The 20183-nt window shown below is 40.6% G+C and overlaps 2 protein-coding genes across 4 annotated transcripts in view; both read left to right on the top strand.

Moving 5' to 3' along the window:
• The window catches only part of LOC120417442 (galactokinase-like), a 104414-nt gene that overhangs the window by 29715 nt on the left and 54516 nt on the right, over positions 1–20183 (top strand). The window lies entirely within an intron of this gene.
• LOC120417433 (uncharacterized) lies at positions 3572–10811 on the top strand. The gene is made up of 5 exons (XM_039579474.1): positions 3572–4918; positions 5455–5523; positions 5588–5647; positions 5709–10490; positions 10750–10811. Exons 1-5 carry the CDS (start codon positions 4477–4479, stop codon positions 10809–10811), a joined length of 5415 nt encoding a protein of 1804 aa, XP_039435408.1. The 5' UTR covers positions 3572–4476.

The raw sequence follows: 20183 nt of genomic DNA, 5'->3' as shown, positions 1-20183 counted from the left end.
TCATGCTCATGCTCATGCTCCTGCTCATGCTCATGCTCATGGTCATGCTCATGCTCATGCTCATGCTCATGCTCATGCTCATGCTCATGCTCATGCTCATGCTCATGCTCATGCTCATGCTCATGCTCATGCTCATGCTCATGCTCATGCTCATGCTCATGCTCATGCTCATGCTCATGCTCATGCTCATGCTCATGCTCATGCTCATGCTCATGCTCATGCTCATGCTCATGCTCATGCTCATGCTCATGCTCATGCTCATGCTCATGCTCATGCTCATGCTCATGCTCATGCTCATGCTCATGCTCATGCTCATGCTCATGCTCATGCTCATGCTCATAAAACGTTAAATAAAAAATCGTTTTTTTCCGTTTACTTTTTTTCAGAAAGTTCTAACCTACAACTTTGCCCAAGACAACAAATCAATCTGAAAGTCCATTCTCAAGGTACAAAAAAATAGTATGGGGACTTGTATGGATAACTATTGATGCAAAATGACTACTTTTGATATAAGGAATGAATGCAAGGACAAATCAAAAAATGCAAATCAAAGTCGATTATGTGAGATCGTAGAGATCACTCCATAATGAAAAGTTTTAATTATAAAAACCATATTTTGCATTTATAATCTCTTCCGAATGTCGAGAATTTTACTGGCTCATGATTTGCGTAGACATTTTTATTAGCGAATTGAAGCTTTGAAGGATTATTTAACAATTGTTTGTTTTGACATAGGACTATGTCTTTACTTACTATACTGGGGGGGCAGTTCAAAATTTCGATCCCAAGCGTCACATTTGGCGAACGTTATTTCAAACGATAATATCTTTATCCAGACACATTGAAATTACATAATTTTTGGACCATTCGATTCGGAAAACATTCAGCAATTTTCTATAAAATTTTCAGTATTGGCGCAATAGTATAACTATTCAAACAATTCAATTTTAAAATGCTTGAAATTTGCAAACAAAACGAACGATTTTGAGGGGAAAATCACCGCAGCAGCGGTGGCCGTCGACGATCGTTAAAAGAGGGGAAGTAGAGGCGAGGTAGAAGTATAAAACTACGTGCTACCCTCTCCACTCCACTTAGTTGCCACGGAGATACTGAACAACTCGGGTCGGCTCATAATTTCTGAGCCGCGGACGGGTGAACATCTACCAGCAGCAGCAACGCAAATTCTCTCTTGCTGAAGAAGGATTTCAGCCGCAATAATTCTACTGCCCACTCGATAGCTGTTGACGGGCACCGCGGGGAAAGCAACAGGAGTGGAAAACGGCTTGCATCACTCATCGGATTGGATTGCTGGGGAAGTAAACCAAAGCACAAATTTTCAAACAAACGGCCTTTTTCAAGGCCACCAAACTGATCCCGAAAGAATCATTCTTGCTTTCTAGACTGTGGACAAACTTTGCCTGCGCACTCACACTCTCTCACAAACACACACACGCATACAAAGCGAGCCAAACTTGCATGTTTTGTCGCGAAAAATATTTCTTGCTTTCTATGATTATGGATAACCTTTGCCCAGAAAATTAACTTCAGAGAGAGAGAGAGAGAGTCGGAGAGCAATAACCAAGAAGGCAAATTGTGTGCGAATGCCGTAGAAAAGTGCCAAAATTCGGGTTCACACACACACGCGCACACTCCCGTTTGATGGTACACGCTGATTGGGTTCGATGCGTCGAGTTTCCCTTCCACGGATGTTCGATTGATGTATCTAAATTCGTCCCCTGAAAATGCTATCAGAGACGGCAACCAACAACAGATACACCCGGGGACGAGCAAAATCGCAAGCGGAGACAGCTTTTAGGCATAGGAGTATAATCGCTTAACCACATAGATTGTGAAATTTGTTGCATGAATTAGTAGAACGAATCTACTACGGGCTCGTGTAATTGGTCACGGCCCCAGGCTGCACAGCCGGGTCAGCCAGGAAACTGAGGATGATCTTGTTTCTGACTGACTGACTGAAGATGGAAATTCTCGAGTTCGCTGCGAATGCTACTCAGAACAAGAAGACGCAAATCATTCCACGCCACCCGGAAGGACGAGGAGCTGAATAATTTGCTCTCTCATGTAAACATTGCTTTAGGGTTCCAGGTCAGAACCGAAAAAATACCAATCTAAATTGCTTTAGCTAGGATGTTGGACATAAATAAACCACGTGGACAGGGGGAGGGGGGGTTGTTTGTATGGAAATTGAGATAATAAAGGAGCTTTTGCGTGAATGACGATAAACTCTTTCGTCAAAAATTTTTCAAGTCATGGCACGTACCAAGCAAACCGCTCGCAAGTCCACCGGAGGAAAGTCCCCGCGTTAGCAGTTCGCCACGAAGGCAGCCTGCAAAAGAACGCGGGCCACCGGAGAAAGTCTCATCGGGATGCTAACGATTCCCCTTCCGGCGGCTGGTGCGTGAAATAGCCCAGGACTTCGAGAGGCAGGAACCGAACGAAGCCTACTTGGTTGGGCTATTTGAGGACACGAACCTGTGTGCGATCCATACCAAGGATTAATGTGGGCCTAAACCGGCATCGCACACACAAATCTTAAAACAAACGGCCCTTTTCTGGGCCATTCAAATTGTCACGAAACAGTCTCAAAAATTCTCGACTTTTAGTTATCAGAAGACAGCAAATTTAATTTAATCGATGCCTCTGTGCTCTCTCGTGCTAAGCTTGCTGGTTTTCCTATCTAGTTAGCATAAGAGAGCAAAGAGGCATCGAAATGCCTATTATCTTGAACAAAAATTCATTTAACCCAGTGAGAAAAATCGAGCCAACTTGGCACGACCGAAACCAAATTCTTATTCTCAGCTTCACGAATCCACCTTTTATGTTTGCACCAGCTTATTTAAACAATTTATTTGTATTTTTTAAAATAATCATTATTTTCATACATAATTGCTTTTCGAGGCGATGTTCTAGGTGCTGAACTGCAGTGTTGCAGTTTCGCTGATAAGAACATGTAGTTGTTGATTCACGTGAGCATAATCTCAAGGTGGTGTGGGTTGCGCAGGCATTCGGCGAAATCGACGACTGTGTGCTAAGGGAAAGAATCAGATTAAATGGTTTGGTTCTACGGAAAAATTAAAAAAAACGACTCTTGAAACATACCTTATATGATAGAGTATTCTTCTCCAGCATCAGCCTAATCGTGCTCGTCGGGGCAAATCTGGTTCAGCATATCCTGCGAGACGTGGTGCAGTCCAATGGTAACCATGTTCGAAAGTGTGTTAGAAAATTGAACACAGCCGGAAACATGAGCCCGCTGTGATCGTTGTAGATGAAGTTCAGCTGGTCCGTTAGGCACGAACAGCACGCTAATGCCGATGCTTCCGCGATTCAGCAGCTCTTGATTTTTGTACTACATCACAAGTGGACCACGGTTACATGGTCCTGTAGGACAGCTCGACCCTCAGCAGAAAGCTAGACCGTGGCTGGATTACGCACCCCGATGTTGGCAGGTTAAGTGGGACATCTTTATGATAAAGGTTGAAGAGAGAATTAAAATAAGTAAAAGAAGAAGTGTTGAGAATAGAGTCACGTTTCGTTCCTGATACTGACTGGTCTTCTCTTCTTAAGGATTAAGATTGTTCTGCACTGTTTCGTGCTCCAGCAGGCCATTTTAGTATTTGCATCTAGTTCGTTAGTTCGGCACAAACGGGGGCCGGACCACCGTCTCGGAAATCGTTACGGTGGTTCAACGTTTCGTAGTTTGCCTTAAACACGGTTGACATCACGTTGTCTAGTGCCAGCCGAATAAGAATCGCTGGCGGCAGCGCTGAGACTTGGATAGATTGTAGCGGGTACCAGGTCCAGATCGAGCCTTCCGCTTGCAGAAAAAGCTTTCCGGATCTCGACCGGGCACCAGCCGATAGCAGCGATTGGAATCGACACGCACTAGCCGAGTTATCTTCCGCGCCGTTCCTTCCGCCGGTCCAACTCATCGTAAATCACAAATACCACCGTGGTTTCGGGGGAGAAAATATAAACAAAACAAACTTCGAGTTTGACACCTCGAAACAGCTCATGCCCGCAATGGCAGGGAAGCCAGATATACAGATTTGTCTGAGGTTACAGACATTTGAGCTTACGCATAACTTGAGGTGCACATGCTTGGTAATGTTTCCATTTACAAATATTTATTGCAAATATTGATCTGAACTTATTGTTCAGTGCCATGATATTTATTTAAAGACTCATTTGGTATAGTGTTCAGGTTGATTTATTTGGATTTTTGACGAAGAACTTTTCGACAAGTAAACATACATGCACAGACTTTTTCACCAAACTTGTTCAGACAGTTGAAAATGACGAAGTGGCATCCCTGAAGATTTTGTAAACAAAATTTGATGCTACACGCTAATTGGGTTCGAAGCATTGGCCTTCCCCTCTTGGGATGTAAGATTCAAGTACCTAATCGCACATCATTTTGTGCTTCCAAACCCTACTGAACGTTGGCTCGGCAAGATGTCGAGGCATTTGAAGAAGGTGTACGATGCGGCTTTTCGGAAGCGGAAGAGAGAGCAGAGAGAGGAGGAGAGGCAGCTGGCGGATGAGTCTGCCGCGGTGCCAGTGGACAACGCTGAGCGCATGGGACGGAAGCGAGCTGCTGAAGGAGGTGGAGAGCACGGGGAGGATGATTCTGGTGCTGGACCGTCGGTGTCTAACATCGGAAAGCGAAGGAGGCAGGGACGAGAGGGAGGCAACCCGGGCGGGTCAAATGCGTCCGGCAGCACATCTGCCGAACGTATGAGACGGCTCCGGGAGAGAAGGAAGCGGACTGGACAAAATACGTTCGGTCGGAGCGACCAAGGAGGCGAGACCACGGATGATTGTTTCGTTGCTGGAAGGCGACGGCGTGGTGGACGGGGACTCGCAGACAATTTGGTAGCGGAAAATCCCGTGCACGGTAAGTTCTGACGTGATCAATGTTTGATGAAGTTAGAACCAGTTGGCTTGCGTTTAATATTTGCTTAAAATTTTTGAGGTTATTCTATATCAACGAAATTTAACGAATGGATTTACAAGCATTTGCGTTCATTCTTAAAATTGAAACTTAAGTTTTCAGCAAAAGGAAAAAAATCAAATACACTAGAGTTCCGTTTTACGCTGCCCCGGTAAATGATCCCTAGTTTAACGCAAACTCAAAACCATTTGTGCCAGAACTCAAAAACAAGAAACCTCCAAACTTAAACTACAAAATAACGCTTCTTCAATGTGCGCACTCTCCTCGTTTATGTCCCCAAATAAAATAACGCAAATGGGGGTTTTAGTTTTAGTGTAGCACGAACCCACAACTTGAGAGGCATACCAATTTTGTAAACAGATTTTAGCACCTTTTAGGTAGAATTCTGAGAGTGCAATTATAATGAATAATGCAAAGTTTATGCGATTTTTCATTTAGATTTTCAAATTCTCAAAGTAACTATATATGCAACTTTTTAGGGATTTCTCCGCCCATGGAGGCAGACGCAATAAGCCTCCATGATCCGGTGGTGCAGATTGATGAAGAAGGTGAGACGTTAAACACATTGTGTTATTGTGAAAAATTTACTAAACATGAAAAATAACTTTTTAGAAATGCCATCAAATTCTGCACCAAGTCAGTCGGATAGCATTTCAGATGGGGCAAGCCAGGGTAGGTCTTTAAATTTATGCGAAGTTTTCGAGGTTTGGGTCAACTCTATCGTGTTTCACAGAGCCAGGTCCTCGCAATGCAAGCAGACCGAACTACGACAGGGCCACTCTTGAGTTCCGTAAGCTTTTCGTTGAGAACTCGTTTGGTGCTGTGTGCAGCGTTTGCGACAGACTTTGGTTCAAGAACGACCTGAAGCCCATCACTGAAGCTGGGGGAAATGTACTGGTACAAGCCGGCGACTTTGATTCAACCGAAGGTTTCATGGTGTGCCAAACCTGCAACAGCAGCTTGAATCGTGGAAAGGTCCCAACCCTGTCCAAAAGCAACGGATTTGTTTACCCGCCGATTCCACCGGGTCTTCCCAAACTGGATATGATCAGCAAGCGGCTGATTTCTCCCCGTTTCATCTTTCTGGTGATTCGTCGTCTGTGTCATGCTTTGGGCAACTATGGTATCATTGGGCAGGTGATCAACGTGCCGGTAGACGTTGAGGAGATGGTTCGGGTTCTTCCTCGCGATCTTGATAATGACTGTGCGATTAATGTGAGCTTCAAGAAGCACACTGCACACAAATCGAGCCATTACTCGGGGTGGGTTTGCAAGGGGACTGTTTATGCTTGGCTCAAGTATCTCGTAACTACTCCGTTGTATAAACGTGAGGGCATTACTTTTGACGAAGAACGATTGAATGCGTTCGGAGCAGATCCACAGGAGGGTCCCTCGCGGGCGGAAGAAGCCATGCCACTGGATATCATCGATGATGAAGCCGAGCTGTTGGCTAGCATGCAACAAACTGCGATGTGGAACGAAGACATGTACCTGGAGCTTTGCCCTACCATGAACCGAATGCCCTCGAGTATTTTGTACGATGAGAATGCCGAGGAGTTGAGCAATCCCGACATATACTTTGGGGTCCCGACAACGATCAAGCAAGGCGTACAAGCTACTGTGTTCAACAAGGCGAGCAGTGAAGCTAGGCGAGCTGACAGGCGGGGTGCTCGTCCAGATCACATTCTGGCCATGGCCATGAAGGTGTTATACTGCCGTATGATTGAAGGGCTCAAATGTCACTTCAAATCTGTGGGAACAGATAACGTCACACGTGCCCAGCTCAGCGATCCAGAGTTCCAGAGGAATATGATGGAGATTGGCTTGGCTTTCTTCAAAGGGATACCGAACTCTGTGCAGTACTGGCAAGGACGCAAACAGGACCTCTTCGCCATGATTCGACAGTTGGGTAAACCAACAATGTTTCTCACCTTGAGCGCCAGTGAAACTCAATGGGAAGAACTGTTGAAGGTGCTGCACAAATTGTCCAGTGACTACGATGACCTTGAATTGGCCGACCCGCTGTCGGAGTTAAGCGCGTTTCAAAAGGCAAAGTTGGTCGTTGAAGATCCCGTGACGTGTGTTGCATACATCGACAAGCTTGTCGACGTCATAATGCGCATCTTGAAGTCCAAACGGTTCAGTCCATTTGGTAAATACTACGTTGTGGATTACTTCAAGCGGATCGAGTTTCAACAACGTGGTAGCGCGCATGCCCACATCATGCTCTGGTGTGCAAACGATCCTCGTGAGGACGTTTCCGAGGACATGCCCGCCACCATTGAAATGATCAACACTCTCTGCTCCATCGATGCCTTCCGTTGGTTGGGACCACTGCTTGGCAAGAAGCAAGAGCACGCTCACACACGTACATGTTACAAACACAACGATAAACGTTGTCGTTTCAACATTCCGTACTGGCCGATGAACGAGGATCGGGTATTGGTGCCCCTTCCGGCTGATGACAGTCGTCGTTCTGCACTGAAGAAACGTGCTCTCGAGTTTCGTGAGATTCTGGAAACGAAGACTTTCGAAACTCTCGAAGACTTTCTGGCCGATTGTGAGTGTACCGAGGAATACTACCTCGAAGTGATTCGTGCATGGCTACAGCGACCAGCGTTCTTTTTCAAGCGTCCGATGAATCAGCTCTACATGAATCCATTCAACGTTTGGATTGGCGGTGTACTTCGCTCCAACAGTGATCTGCAGTTCATCATGGACGAGTACTCGTGCGCCTCTTATTTGGTTGATTACGTCAACAAGACAAATCGAGGCATCAGCGCGTTTCACCGAGAGCTTCTCGAGCTGCAGGAGACGTATCCCGACTACGACTATCAAGGCTTGCTGAAGAAGTTGGGCGTGAGAGTACTCAACAGTGTTGAGATGTGCTCACAGGAAGCAGCGTGGATCTTGCTCCGGTTACCAATGTCCGAAGCAAGCCGGAAAATCGAATTTGTGCCGACAATGTGGCCAAATGAGAGAACCCGATGCCGGAAGCGACACCAGCAGATGGACAACGAGGGACTCGACGACGACTCAACGGACGTGTGGACCAGAAACATCGTCCAGAAGTATGAGGACCGCGATGGATTGGAGGATGTGTGCCTGGCTGATTTCGTCGCATGGTATGCACCGATGAAAAGCACCAAAAACAGCTACAAGCTGCGAGGCACTGCCAAAATCCTGCGATGGCGAGGATACCCGATGAGCGAAATGGTCGAGTACAAGCGAGAGGCAGTGCTCCTGTTTTTGCCGTTCCGGAATGAACGAGTCGACCTGCTGGACCAGAACAAATTCCTCCAATTGTACGATTCGCATGAGACAGAGCTCATCGCGAAACGTAAGGAATACGATTGTGAGTTGAATTTGGAGCAGACCGTTGAGGAATACCTCCGAATAATCGCACAGGAAGGCGATGGCGAGCAAGAGAGAGCCGCCACGGAGAAGCACAACGAGTACGTGAGGAGCATCGACATGCAGCCAAACAACGATGACATCGAAAACCTGCCGACTTCTGCACTGCGAGCGATTGTGAAACAACGTTCGAATGTCATGCCAAAAGCTGACTACTGTGCCTGGATGCGGCAGGCTAACGAGAAGCAGCGCATGTTGATCCTCCACATCATCCATCGACTGACGAGCTTTGATCCTGAAATTCCAGCGATGCAGATCTTCCTGACTGGACCAGCGGGTAGTGGTAAAACGTTCACACTGCGTCTGATGATGGAAACCTATAACCGGTACAGCCAAGGTCACAACTCTCGCAACAACGCGTATATTGCATGTGCGTCGACAGGCAAAGCCGCCGTTAACATTGACGGTGTTACGGTCCATCGTGCCTACCGCATTGCAATATCGCGCCAGAGTGACTCAAAGCTTAGCCCTGAATGGCTGCAGACGTACCGAAATGAATTCCGGAACGTGAAGCTCCACATTGTAGATGAAGTTAGTATGCTTAGCGCAGGTAACTTCAGAACAATGCACATACGTTTGCAGGATATTCATTTGGACCACCTTCACCCATTCGCTAACCAGAACGTTACGTTTACCGGAGATTTACATCAGCTGAATCCAGTCAATGCTTTACCAATCTATAAGGCTCCGAGAAATTCGATTGGTGGATCTTGGCTGTGGGATTACATCCGACTGTACGAGTTGGATCAGGTCATGCGTCAGACCGATGTGGTGTTCTCCACCATCCTCACCGCGATTGGCGAAGGCAAGAAACTGACGGATGAACAGAAGACGCTGATCGAGAGTCGGTTCAAGTCAGTGGAGGACTGCCAACGGGAAGCTCCCAACGCCGTTTGGCTGTTCCATCAAAACGTTGATGTCGATCGGTTCAACAGAGAAGCGTTGAGTGGGCTCGAGGGTCTGGACTGTCTTGCCGACGATATGATCACAGGTCACAGCACATCCGCTCAGGCAACCAGTGCACGAACGAAATTACATAAAATGAGCACAGCCCAAACGAGTGGGCTGCCATATATGGTTCGTTTTTGCATTGGAAAGCCCTACATGATCACTACCAACATCGATGGCGATGATAATCTGGTAAACGGAGCAATCGGCGAGCTGAAGTATGTGGAGATGCGGGAAAACGACGCCGGCGAAGAAGTGATCTACAGACTCTGGTTGCAATTCGATACGGAGAAAATCGGAACCATTGCAAGATCTAAGGCGCAGGCAGTCGTTAACGCCCGACCCCATCTCCTGCAGCAGGATTGGACCCCCATCACGAAGCAGCACGTGAACATCGCTCTTGGAGGTACGATCAAATGCAAGCGGATTCAATTTCCGATTGCGAGTGCCTGTTCCATGACAATCCACAAGTCACAAGGTGGAACTTTCTCCAAGGTCGTTTACCAGTACAGTCGCTCGCAGGAGCAAAGGCTGGTGTACGTTGCTTTGTCACGGGTTACTTCGCTGGAAGGACTCTACTTGACCTACGCGAGCAATCCCTCTCTAGATCCGTCTAAGGAAAAGCCTGTGTTCCACCACGCCAAGGCAAACAACTCTCCAGCGATGCGTGAGTTGCGGGACGAATACAAGCGCTTGAGGAATAACCGTTATCGAACGATCGGAGACGATTTTTCTGAGGTGTTGGCGAGTAGTGGACCAGCATGCACCCTGATGACAATCAACGTCCAAAGCTTGAGCGCTCATCACCAGGATATATCGATCGATTCCATACTGACCAGTGTAGACTACTTGGCCCTAAGCGAGACGTGGTTGGATGATAACTCCTCGGTCGAGATTGAAGGCTACACTTGTGTTGTCCAGTCCAAAAGGGATGACGCAAGATCTGGCGGTGTGGCAATTTATCGAAAGACGACGACCAAAACCAGCATGGCAGTCCCGTATACTCCCGAATTGGTGAGTCAAGATCGAGACGAACTTTTCGGTGTGGCAGATAAATACGGTGACGTTTGCGCTGCTACAGTGGATGTGATGGGCACTGAGGTACTGCTGTTCTCGGTGTACATCATCCCAGGAACCACACTGAAGCAGAAAGGTTGGTTTTTGGCACGGAAGTTGCTCCAGACTGCCCGCACTGGTTTGCCAATGGTAGTAACCGGTGATTTTAATGTCGACGTTTCTAAACGAGAAAATGTCGAATTCATTAAGTTTATGGGCGAGCACTTCCAACTATCCTTAGCTAACGACGTGAGACAGACGACCACAAATCGTGGAACGGTCCTTGATCTCACATTTACCAGAGGCATACATGTGGCGAGCAATTCGCGGTATGTATGCTATTTTTCCTACCACAGACCCATGCTGTCTGTACTACGAACTGAAGAACCCGAGCCATCTCAGTTGCATTGATCCATAAACGTTCAAAGCCGGACACGACGATATTATCATCGGATTTTACAAGAAGAAATTGAAATGTAAATTACCAGTTACACCTACACGAACACCAACTCACAAATGAACTGTAAACTCATTAATTTAAGTATACCAGAAAACTTTTGTAAACACTAACTAAACACACTGACCCCTCCCCCACCCCCCAAACATTAACATCACTACATCAGGAACCAAATGAAATGTAAATATTACTTTAAGAAACAGAACAATATTGTACTACACACTAAAACCTACCCAACAACCGCCCCTCCCCTCTTCCACCCACTCCTTCTCCTTCCCGCTTTATTCATATATTGAACGTATTTAATGATTCATTCAACCGTCATCAATTGTTTATTAACAGGAAACCATCCCCCGCCCTCTTGGAACACCGCTGATGGACCCAGCCAGGATCAAGCCTAATCTCATTTCTTCATTCCAGGGCAAAAATTAAACGGTCCTTTTCAGGACCACCAAAACATTCACGAAAGAGTTGTTCTGCAATCATCCAATTAAGCAAAATAAAATAATCTGGTTTTGAATTTCAATATCTATCCGAAAACATACTGTACTACACACTAAAACCTACCAAACAACCGCCTCCTTACCTTTTTCCCCTCCCCTTTCCAACCAATCCTTCTCCTTCCCGCTTTATTCATATATTGAACGTATTTAATGATTCATTCAACCGTCATCAATTGTTTATTAACAGGAAACCATCCCCCGCCCTCTTGGAACACCGCTGATAGACCCAGCCAGGATCAAGCCTAATCTCATTTCTTCATTCCAGGACAAAAATTGAACGGTTCTTTTCAGGACCACCAATACAATCACGAAAGAGTTGTTCTGCAATCATTCAATCAAGCAAAATAAAATAATACATTTAACTATCTATCCGAAAACATCAGCAATCCTAATCAAAATTTAAGGCCCTGTACTGTCCTATGTCTTTCGGTTATGTCTCTGACATACCATCTTGAACTTTTTTTTTCTTTTTTTTTTTCTGGACGTTGCCATGATTCTCGATTAATGCGCTGCTTGTGGGGACGCACAGTCCTGTTTATTTTTTTTTTTTCTTCGTGGATTTTTGTATTATACAGTCCAGACTCGATTATCCGAAGGCCGAGGAAATATTTCACTTCGGGTAATCAAAACTCCAGATAATCGAATCACGAAAAAAAAGTTTTTTTTCAATGTCTAATTTTTGATTGAGTTTAAGTATTGTGGATTTCAGAGATTTTTAGACAATCGTGCAAGTTGTGAAAAGCTCTCCAACAAAGTGCACACCTCAAACTACCGCAGAAAAAAACTATCTAAGACACACACCCTAGTTTGAAACTGATCTAAAGTGGTCGAAAGCAACAAAGCTCAGTCGAGACACGCACCACTCTAGGCAAGCGGGGGGGGGGGGGATGGGGTAGGATTTCAAGTGTGCAAATATTGGGTGTGCAGTTATGATTTGCAAGGGTGGAGGATTAGGTTCAAAGTGTGCAATATGTCCCCTAAACTACCGTAATCTGGGGTGAATCGGGACTTCAGTCTGAATAGGGACAGCAGTTTTTAGAGCACTTAAAGCTTTTATATTTGTAAATGGATGTACACATTTTGTTGATCTGAGTCTGTTTTAACCGAAACCAACCCTAAAAATCAAAATATTGTGCTCCAACATGGTTAAAACTGCTGTCCCAATTCGCCCCATGTGTCCCGATTGACCCCAGTTTACGGTACGCTAAAATGATTTGAAATTCTTAAATCCATGATCGCAAGATGGCGACCAATATGCCGGTGACGAAATACAGAAATTTGATTATTTAGTAGGCAATCAACTATTCAAATTTGACTAAAATGGGCTCGCAGAACTCGAATTTGATGCTTGAAACAAGAAATAGAAAGAAAAAAACACAAAAAATGTTCGTGATACGATTATCCGAAGTCCCATACAAACCTTCGGATGATCGAACTTTGGATAATCGAGTCTGAACTGATCTCCAAAAGAAACAAGTTTTCAAACCAAACTTAAGCAATATTGAAAAGTTTCAAAACAACTTTTAAATAAAGAAATACGGAACAGTAAAATCTCGTTCATAAGTAAATTTATGAAAAATGTAAACAAACCTTTTTTTCCCCACTTCAATCACTGTGCGTTGATGAAAAATCGAGGCAAACCACGCCAGGCATTTGTTTTCTCTCACGGTATGTGCATGCGAGGGAGGAAAATTTTTCTGCGACTTTGAGCAAGTCAGAAAATATTTTTCTAGAAATTATTTTACTATTTATAGTTTCATTTGGTAGGTGATTCCATTCAGCGCATGTTTTGAAAGGTTGAAGTTTATTTGAGTTTTTTTGCAGTAATTTTAAATAAATGAAGTTGTTATTTTTGTTTTGAATTCCCGTACAAAATTGTCCTTATCGTTTTTTCCAAGGTGGCGCCAATTGAGTTATGCCACTGCAAATGAAAAATGTGCAGTCGAAAAAGAAAATATCGCAAACGCACTCGACGGCGACGGTGCAACTGCAATGCATACATTTAACTTGCGAGTGAAAAATGAGAGAGCGAGAAATAAGCAAAAAAAAAAAAAAGAAACGCTCGAAAGAGAGAACGAAAAAATCTGCGGCGGAAAAGCCCCAAAAATGTTTGCTGCGGCACCGAAACAATGAAGGTGAATTGTTTTGTCAGAGCGAACACACACCCGTACACTGTTGTGATTTTTTCTCCCTGCTCTAATCTGTTTGCCTTGTGTTATGAGCCTCGCGAGCTCTTTTGTTTGATCACCCAGACTTTTGTGTGTGGGTGTTTTGCGTTTGATTGTGTGCCGCTAATCAACGCGCCCGGCAGAGAGTTGCTTATCTTACCACACCCACACTACGGTTGAAACAGCAAACAATAAACGACTGATTTGCGTTGGCTTGGCAGCAGCCAGCCAGCCACCGTCTATCAAAACACATCAGCTGATGGCGGAGCAGCACAATGATGGACTAGACAGCGTTTGATACGATATTATGTTTCCTTTCATTCATAGTTTGAACCGGGCTGTCACAGGAGTGCGAATTGATGGACGTGAACGGTTTATTATTTTAAGAGATTTGTGATGTTTTGAAAAGTTATGGACTCATTGACGTAGAAAATGTTTGGTTTTACTTTAATTTGAAACATTGAACATTTTGAAATAACTGATGAGTTATTTCAAAAATTAAAATAGAGTCTTTGAAACTATGACATAACGTAATACACTCAAACCCGTTGGTTTTACACAATTTTTTTTGTTGTGTTGACGCGGAGTTTAGACATAGGGGGAGAGGAAGTAATATGCACCCCCTAAGGGAAACTGTGATTTCTCAACCAATACAGCATTACTGTGGAAGAATTTTGTTCGATGTTCTAAACCAACTATTATTCTTCGTCATCTATGTGAAAAAGTCCTCAAAAAGTCCTCAAAAAAGTCCTCAAAATTGTTCAAAAACATCAAATTTCTAAAAACATTTCTGATTCATTTCAAACAACCATGCGGGGCAATATGCACCGCAACGTTGGAGCAAAATGCACTGAAACAACGGGGCAAAATGCAACAAAACATGGGGCAAAATGCACCGGGTAATAGTAGTTTTCACTAGTCACCACTAGAAGACACCGCTGTTTTTACAAAGGAGCTTCACAGCGGTGCATTTTGCCCCGACTACGCTTTTTGTAGAAAATTTACTTAAAAATGCATTTTTCATGTTTTTGGACTCATCTGTCTGTAGAATAATGAATATTATGGCTAAAACTATCCACCTCAAAACTTACAGTTTCAATAAATGCACGCAACCCAGACTTCGGTCAAATTGACCGAAATACTCGGTAAATTTATCGGAGATTCTCTGATAGAGCGTCTCTATCAGAGGTCGTTCAAATATTACGTACATAAACAAACACCATGAAAATTAAGTTTATAACGAGGTTTATAATAAAATGTCAAAATGTCACAATGTCACAATGTCAAAATGTCAAAATGTCAAAATGTCAAAATGTCAAAATGTCAAAATGTCAAAATGTTAAAATGTCAAAATGTCAAAATGTCAAAATGTCAAAATGTCAAAATGTCAAAATGTCAAAATGTCAAAATGTCAAAATGTCAAAATGTCAAAATGTCAAAATGTCAAAATGTCAAAATGTCAAAATGTCAAAATGTCAAAATGTCAAAATGTCAAAATGTCAAAATGTCAAAATGTCAAAATGTCAAAATGTCAAAATGTCAAAATGTCAAAATGTCAAAATGACAAAATGACAAAATGTCAAAATGTCAAAATGTCAAAATGTCAAAATGTCAAAATGTCAAAATGTCAAAATGTCAAAATGTCAAAATGTCAAAATGTCAAAATGTCAAAATGTCAAAATGTCAAAATGTCAAAATGTCAAAATGTCAAAATGTCAAAATGTCAAAATGTCAAAATGTCAAAATGTCAAAATGTCAAAATGTCAAAATGTCAAAATGTCAAAATGTCAAAATGTCAAAATGTCAAAATGTCAAAATGTCAAAATGTCAAAATGTCAAAATGTCAAAATGTCAAAATGTCAAAATGTCAAAATGTCAAAATGTCAAAATGTCAAAATGTCAAAATGTCAAAATGTCAAAATGTCAAAATGTCAAAATGTCAAAATGTCAAAATGTCAAAATGTCAAAATGTCAAAATGTCAAAATGTCAAAATGTCAAATTTTCAAATTGTCAAATTGTCAAATTGTCAAATTGTCAAATTGTCAAATTGTCAAATTGTCAAATTGTCAAATTGTAAAACTGTCAAATTGTCAAATTGTCAAATTGTCAAATTGTCAAATTGTCAAATTGTCAAATTGTCAAATTGTCAAATTGTCAAATTGTCAAATTGTCAAATTGTCAAATTGTCAAATTGTCAAATTGTCAAATTGTCAAATTGTCAAATTGTCAAATTGTCAAATTGTCAAATTGTCAAATTGTCAAATTGTCAAATTGTCAAATTGTCAAATTGTCAAATTGTCAAATTGTCAAATTGTCAAATTGTTAAATTGTCAAATTTTCAAATTGTCAAATGTCAACAATTAAACAATTAAACAATTAAACAATTAAACAATTAAACAATTAAACAATTAAACAATTAAACAATTAAACAATTAAACAATTAAACAATTAAACAATTAAACAATTAAACAATTAAACAATTAAACAATTAAACAATTAAACAATTAAACAATTAAACAATTAAACAATTAAACAATTAAACAATTAAACAATTAAACAATTTAAAAAACAAATTTAAATTTATCAAATAATTAAATGGGTATCGTAATTTTTGTATGCCCCTTTTCACATAATCGCTGAATGCTCCCCGTCTGAGATGACGGCTTATGCCGATATCCGCCACTAGGGGCGCAACGATCTTTGGATGAATTAGAGGTGAATTCTCGTGTACGATACAATGTTGTGCTCATGTGTGCGTTAAAGTTGTTTTCTTGGATGAACTCAAACCAAAAAGTTTATCAGAGAATCTCTGATAGACGATTATCAGAGATCGGTCTGATAAGCGCCAGGTTTGCGTGTGCTTTTTATTTTGTCCAAAAATCATAACGAAAGTTCAATGAAAATTAGATGAAAACACAACATTTTAATGTTTTGCAAATAACTTAAGCTGATTTTATACTACGAAGCTCAAATTTTTCCAGCATGGTTTAGCAATAATAAGCTTCCAATTTCTATGATTTTTTTCCCGAACAATTCTTCCAAATACCGAGAAAGCAAGGGGTGCATTTTGCGCCGGGGGTGCATATTACCCCCTCTCCCCCTACTACCAAACGTTTGTTTTTATAGTGTATAAATTTTTTTTCGAAATTTTGAGAACGTCACCAAATTAAAATCCATTTTTTTAAATAATCATAATTTTCACTAAACTTTGTTTATTAAAAACATACTCAAAATTTCAGTTTTTTACTAAAATTTCAGTGTTTACAATATGAGTATCAAACGATCGGGATTTTTTCATACATTTCGAATGTTTTAACAATTGTTTTTGGAAAAACTCAAAATTTTCACAAAACTATGTATTTTCGAAAAACTACTTAATTTTGTGGGTATCAAAAGATAGGGATTTTTTCATGCATTTTGAAATGTTATAACAACATTTTTGAAAAATACTCAAAATTTTTAAAAACTTTCGTATTTTCTAAAAACTAACTTAATCCACCTATGTGGTTGGAGCCTTCCTCACTTATTACCAACAATGGCTGATATGATGGAATTGTACAAAAATTTCATCTATTTTTAAGATCCGGAATAAAAAAGTACATAAATATCACTTAAGTGGCCATATCTCGAGACAGGGTTGCCAGATCTTTAATGTTTTGGACTCGTTGGAAAGGTCTTTTGATAACCTAACCAACGATGGGTCGGATGATGGACCTGGACATAGTTTACATACATTTAAGTGAGATCCGGCATCCAAAAAGTACATCAATATCACTTAAGTGGACATATCTCGAGACAGGGTTGCCAGATCTTCAATGTTTTGGACTCGTTGGAAAGGTCTTTTGATAACCTAACCAACAATGGGTCGGATGGTGGATCCGGACATAGTTTACATACATTTAAGTGAGATCCGGCTTCCAAAAAGTACATCAATATCACTTAAGTGGGCATATCTCGAGACAGGGTTGCCAGATCTTCAATGTTTTATGCTCGTTGGAAAGGTCTTCTGATAACCTAACCAACGATGGGTCGGATGATGGACCCGGACATAGTTTACATACATTTAAGTGAGATCCGGATATAAGTGAAAACACATTTTTATACATAACTTTTGAACTACTTATCGAAACTTCAATCTGTATAAAATTCGATCTATGGGACCCTTAACCAAGTCGAATGCAACAGGTTTGGGTCAAATCGGTTCAGCCAGTGCTGAGAAACATGAGCTAGTTTGTTGGTCACATACATTCATACACACACATACACACAGACATTTGTTCAGTTTTAGATTCTGAGTCGATATGTATACATGAAAGTGGGTCTACGACGTTTTTATACAAAGTTCATTTTTAGAGCAGGATTATAGCCTTACCTCAGTGAGGAAGGCAAAATTACTCAAAATTTAAGTTTTTTTCAATATCGAAATGTAATTTTTTGAAAGTACTCAAAGTTTTTACAAACCTACGTATTTTCAAAAATCTACTCAAATTTTCAGATTATGCTACCCATACCGTGAAAAACTTAAATTTTCAGTATTTTTTTCGAAATTTCGTAGTTATTTGAAAATTTTGAGTTCTTTAAAAAAATTGTGTTATTACATTCCGATATTGAAAAAACTTAAATTTTGATTATTTTTTAAAAAATACATAGGTTTGTGAAAATTTTGATTATTTTCCAAAAATGTTGTTATAAACATTTCAAAATGTTTGAAAAAATCCCGATCTTTTGATACCCATACTGAAAAAAAAAATTAAGGTACTCGAAAATACGAAGTTTTTTTTTTAATTTTGAGTATGTTCCAAAAATGTTGTTACAGCTTTCGAAATGTATGAAAAAATCCCGGTTTTTTTTATACCCATATCCACAACATTTTTTGAAAAAATCAAAATATTCACAAAACTACGTGTTTTTGAAAAAAAAAATACTTACCATGTAAGTTATTCGCAATATGGGTATCAAATGATCAGGATTTCTCCATAAATTTCGAATGTTATAACATCATTTTTGGAAAATACTAAAAAAAATCACAAATTTTCGAAAAAATACTTTAAATAAAAGTTTTTTACAATATGGGTATCTAACGATCGGGATTTTTTCAAACATTTCGAATGTAATAACATATTTTTTTGGAAAAACTTAAAATTATCACAAATAAACGTATTCTCGAAAAATACTCAAATTTTCAGTTTTTGGTACCCGTATTGTGAAAAACTGAAATTTTGAGTATTTTTTTTTTTGAAAATACGTAGTTTTATGAAAAAAATGAGCAATTAAAAAAATGTTTTAACATTCGAAATGCATGAAAAATTCCAATCATTTGATTCCCATATCAGAAAAAAACAAATTTTGAGTATTTTCAAAAAAAAAATTGTCTTCATAATCAAAAAGTATGAAAAAAAACTTGATCATTTGATACCCATATTGCAATAACAAAATTTTTTAATATTTTTTTGAGAATCATTGCATTTTCAATTAAATTAAGGTGTTCACAATTGTGGTAGGTAATACAACAAAACATCAAATATAATTATCAAATATAAGTAAGAAACCAATTAAAAATCACCAAAGAGTTAAAAAAGCGCATAAGTTTTTTTTAAATTTAAATATCGTCCCGACCAGTAAATCAAACCAGGAAGTCAACTCGAATACCGGTACAAAGCATTTTTTCCACCACCTTCAAGGTGGCATTGCCCTTCAACTGGAGCAACATTTCGATACGCCACCACAACCAAACCCGCTTGCCGTCGTCGGGTTTTGCTCAGCAGCAGGTTTTAACCAAATATCTTGTATTTTGTTTTTGTTGTTGTTGTTGTTATCTACACAGCGCCTCCAGTACCGGTGGTGGTGGTGACGTACGTGAAATACTTGCAAAACTGGTCAAACAAGCCGACACTTTTTTTCTGATGTTGTTTGCAGTTTGTGTGTAGTTGGTGTCGGATAGTTGGACAAGATTGGCAGTGGTTTTTGGGTGATTGAATGGGTTTCATGCAATTTTATCAATTTTTATTTGCAAAGCTTTCTTTAGAATAACTTTATTACTAAACTTTTACAAAATTGGAAAAATAAGCTCAAATCAAACGGAACCTATAGGTTCTATAGATCATTTTCATAAACAATTCTAACTTTAAAGGGGTTACATACATGTAAATCTGCAGATATGTGCACAAACTAAAACTATCCTTTAAATCAAATTAAACTTGAAGCCATGTGGCTTTATGATTGCCGAAATATAACTATTTGAAGTTAGCAGTTTCAAAAAACTGGTGCCACGATATCTCACCACTGCTTTTACCAAATTGGCTCAAAATGTTGGCTAAGACTCGTTAAACCGGTCCCATGTGCATGACGAAGGCCGATTTTCAAAAATTATATTTAGTAAAAGATGAAAATATTTTAATGTTTTTGATTTAAAAATCGTTAGTTTTAAATTTATGTTCATTTCAACAAAAATTTAAAATCGAGTTTCGTTATGCACACGGGATACGTCTTGAGAGACTGTATCCCAAATTTCAGCAAATTTGGTCAATGCAATCTCAAGATATCGTGGCACCCGCACATCAACAAAGTGTTTTGAGAATAACGCTCAGAAAGTTTTTGAGTACGCTGAGCGTTTGGCAAAATTTCAAGCTTTCTTTTCTCACTTCCTTCATGAAGTATTTTA

The sequence above is a fragment of the Culex pipiens genome, unplaced genomic scaffold (assembly GCF_016801865.2).
Source record: "Culex pipiens pallens isolate TS unplaced genomic scaffold, TS_CPP_V2 Cpp_Un0002, whole genome shotgun sequence".
NCBI lineage: Eukaryota > Metazoa > Arthropoda > Insecta > Diptera > Culicidae > Culex > Culex pipiens.
Note: the sequence above shows the minus strand (reverse complement) of the source record. Positions and strands in the feature narration are given on the sequence as shown.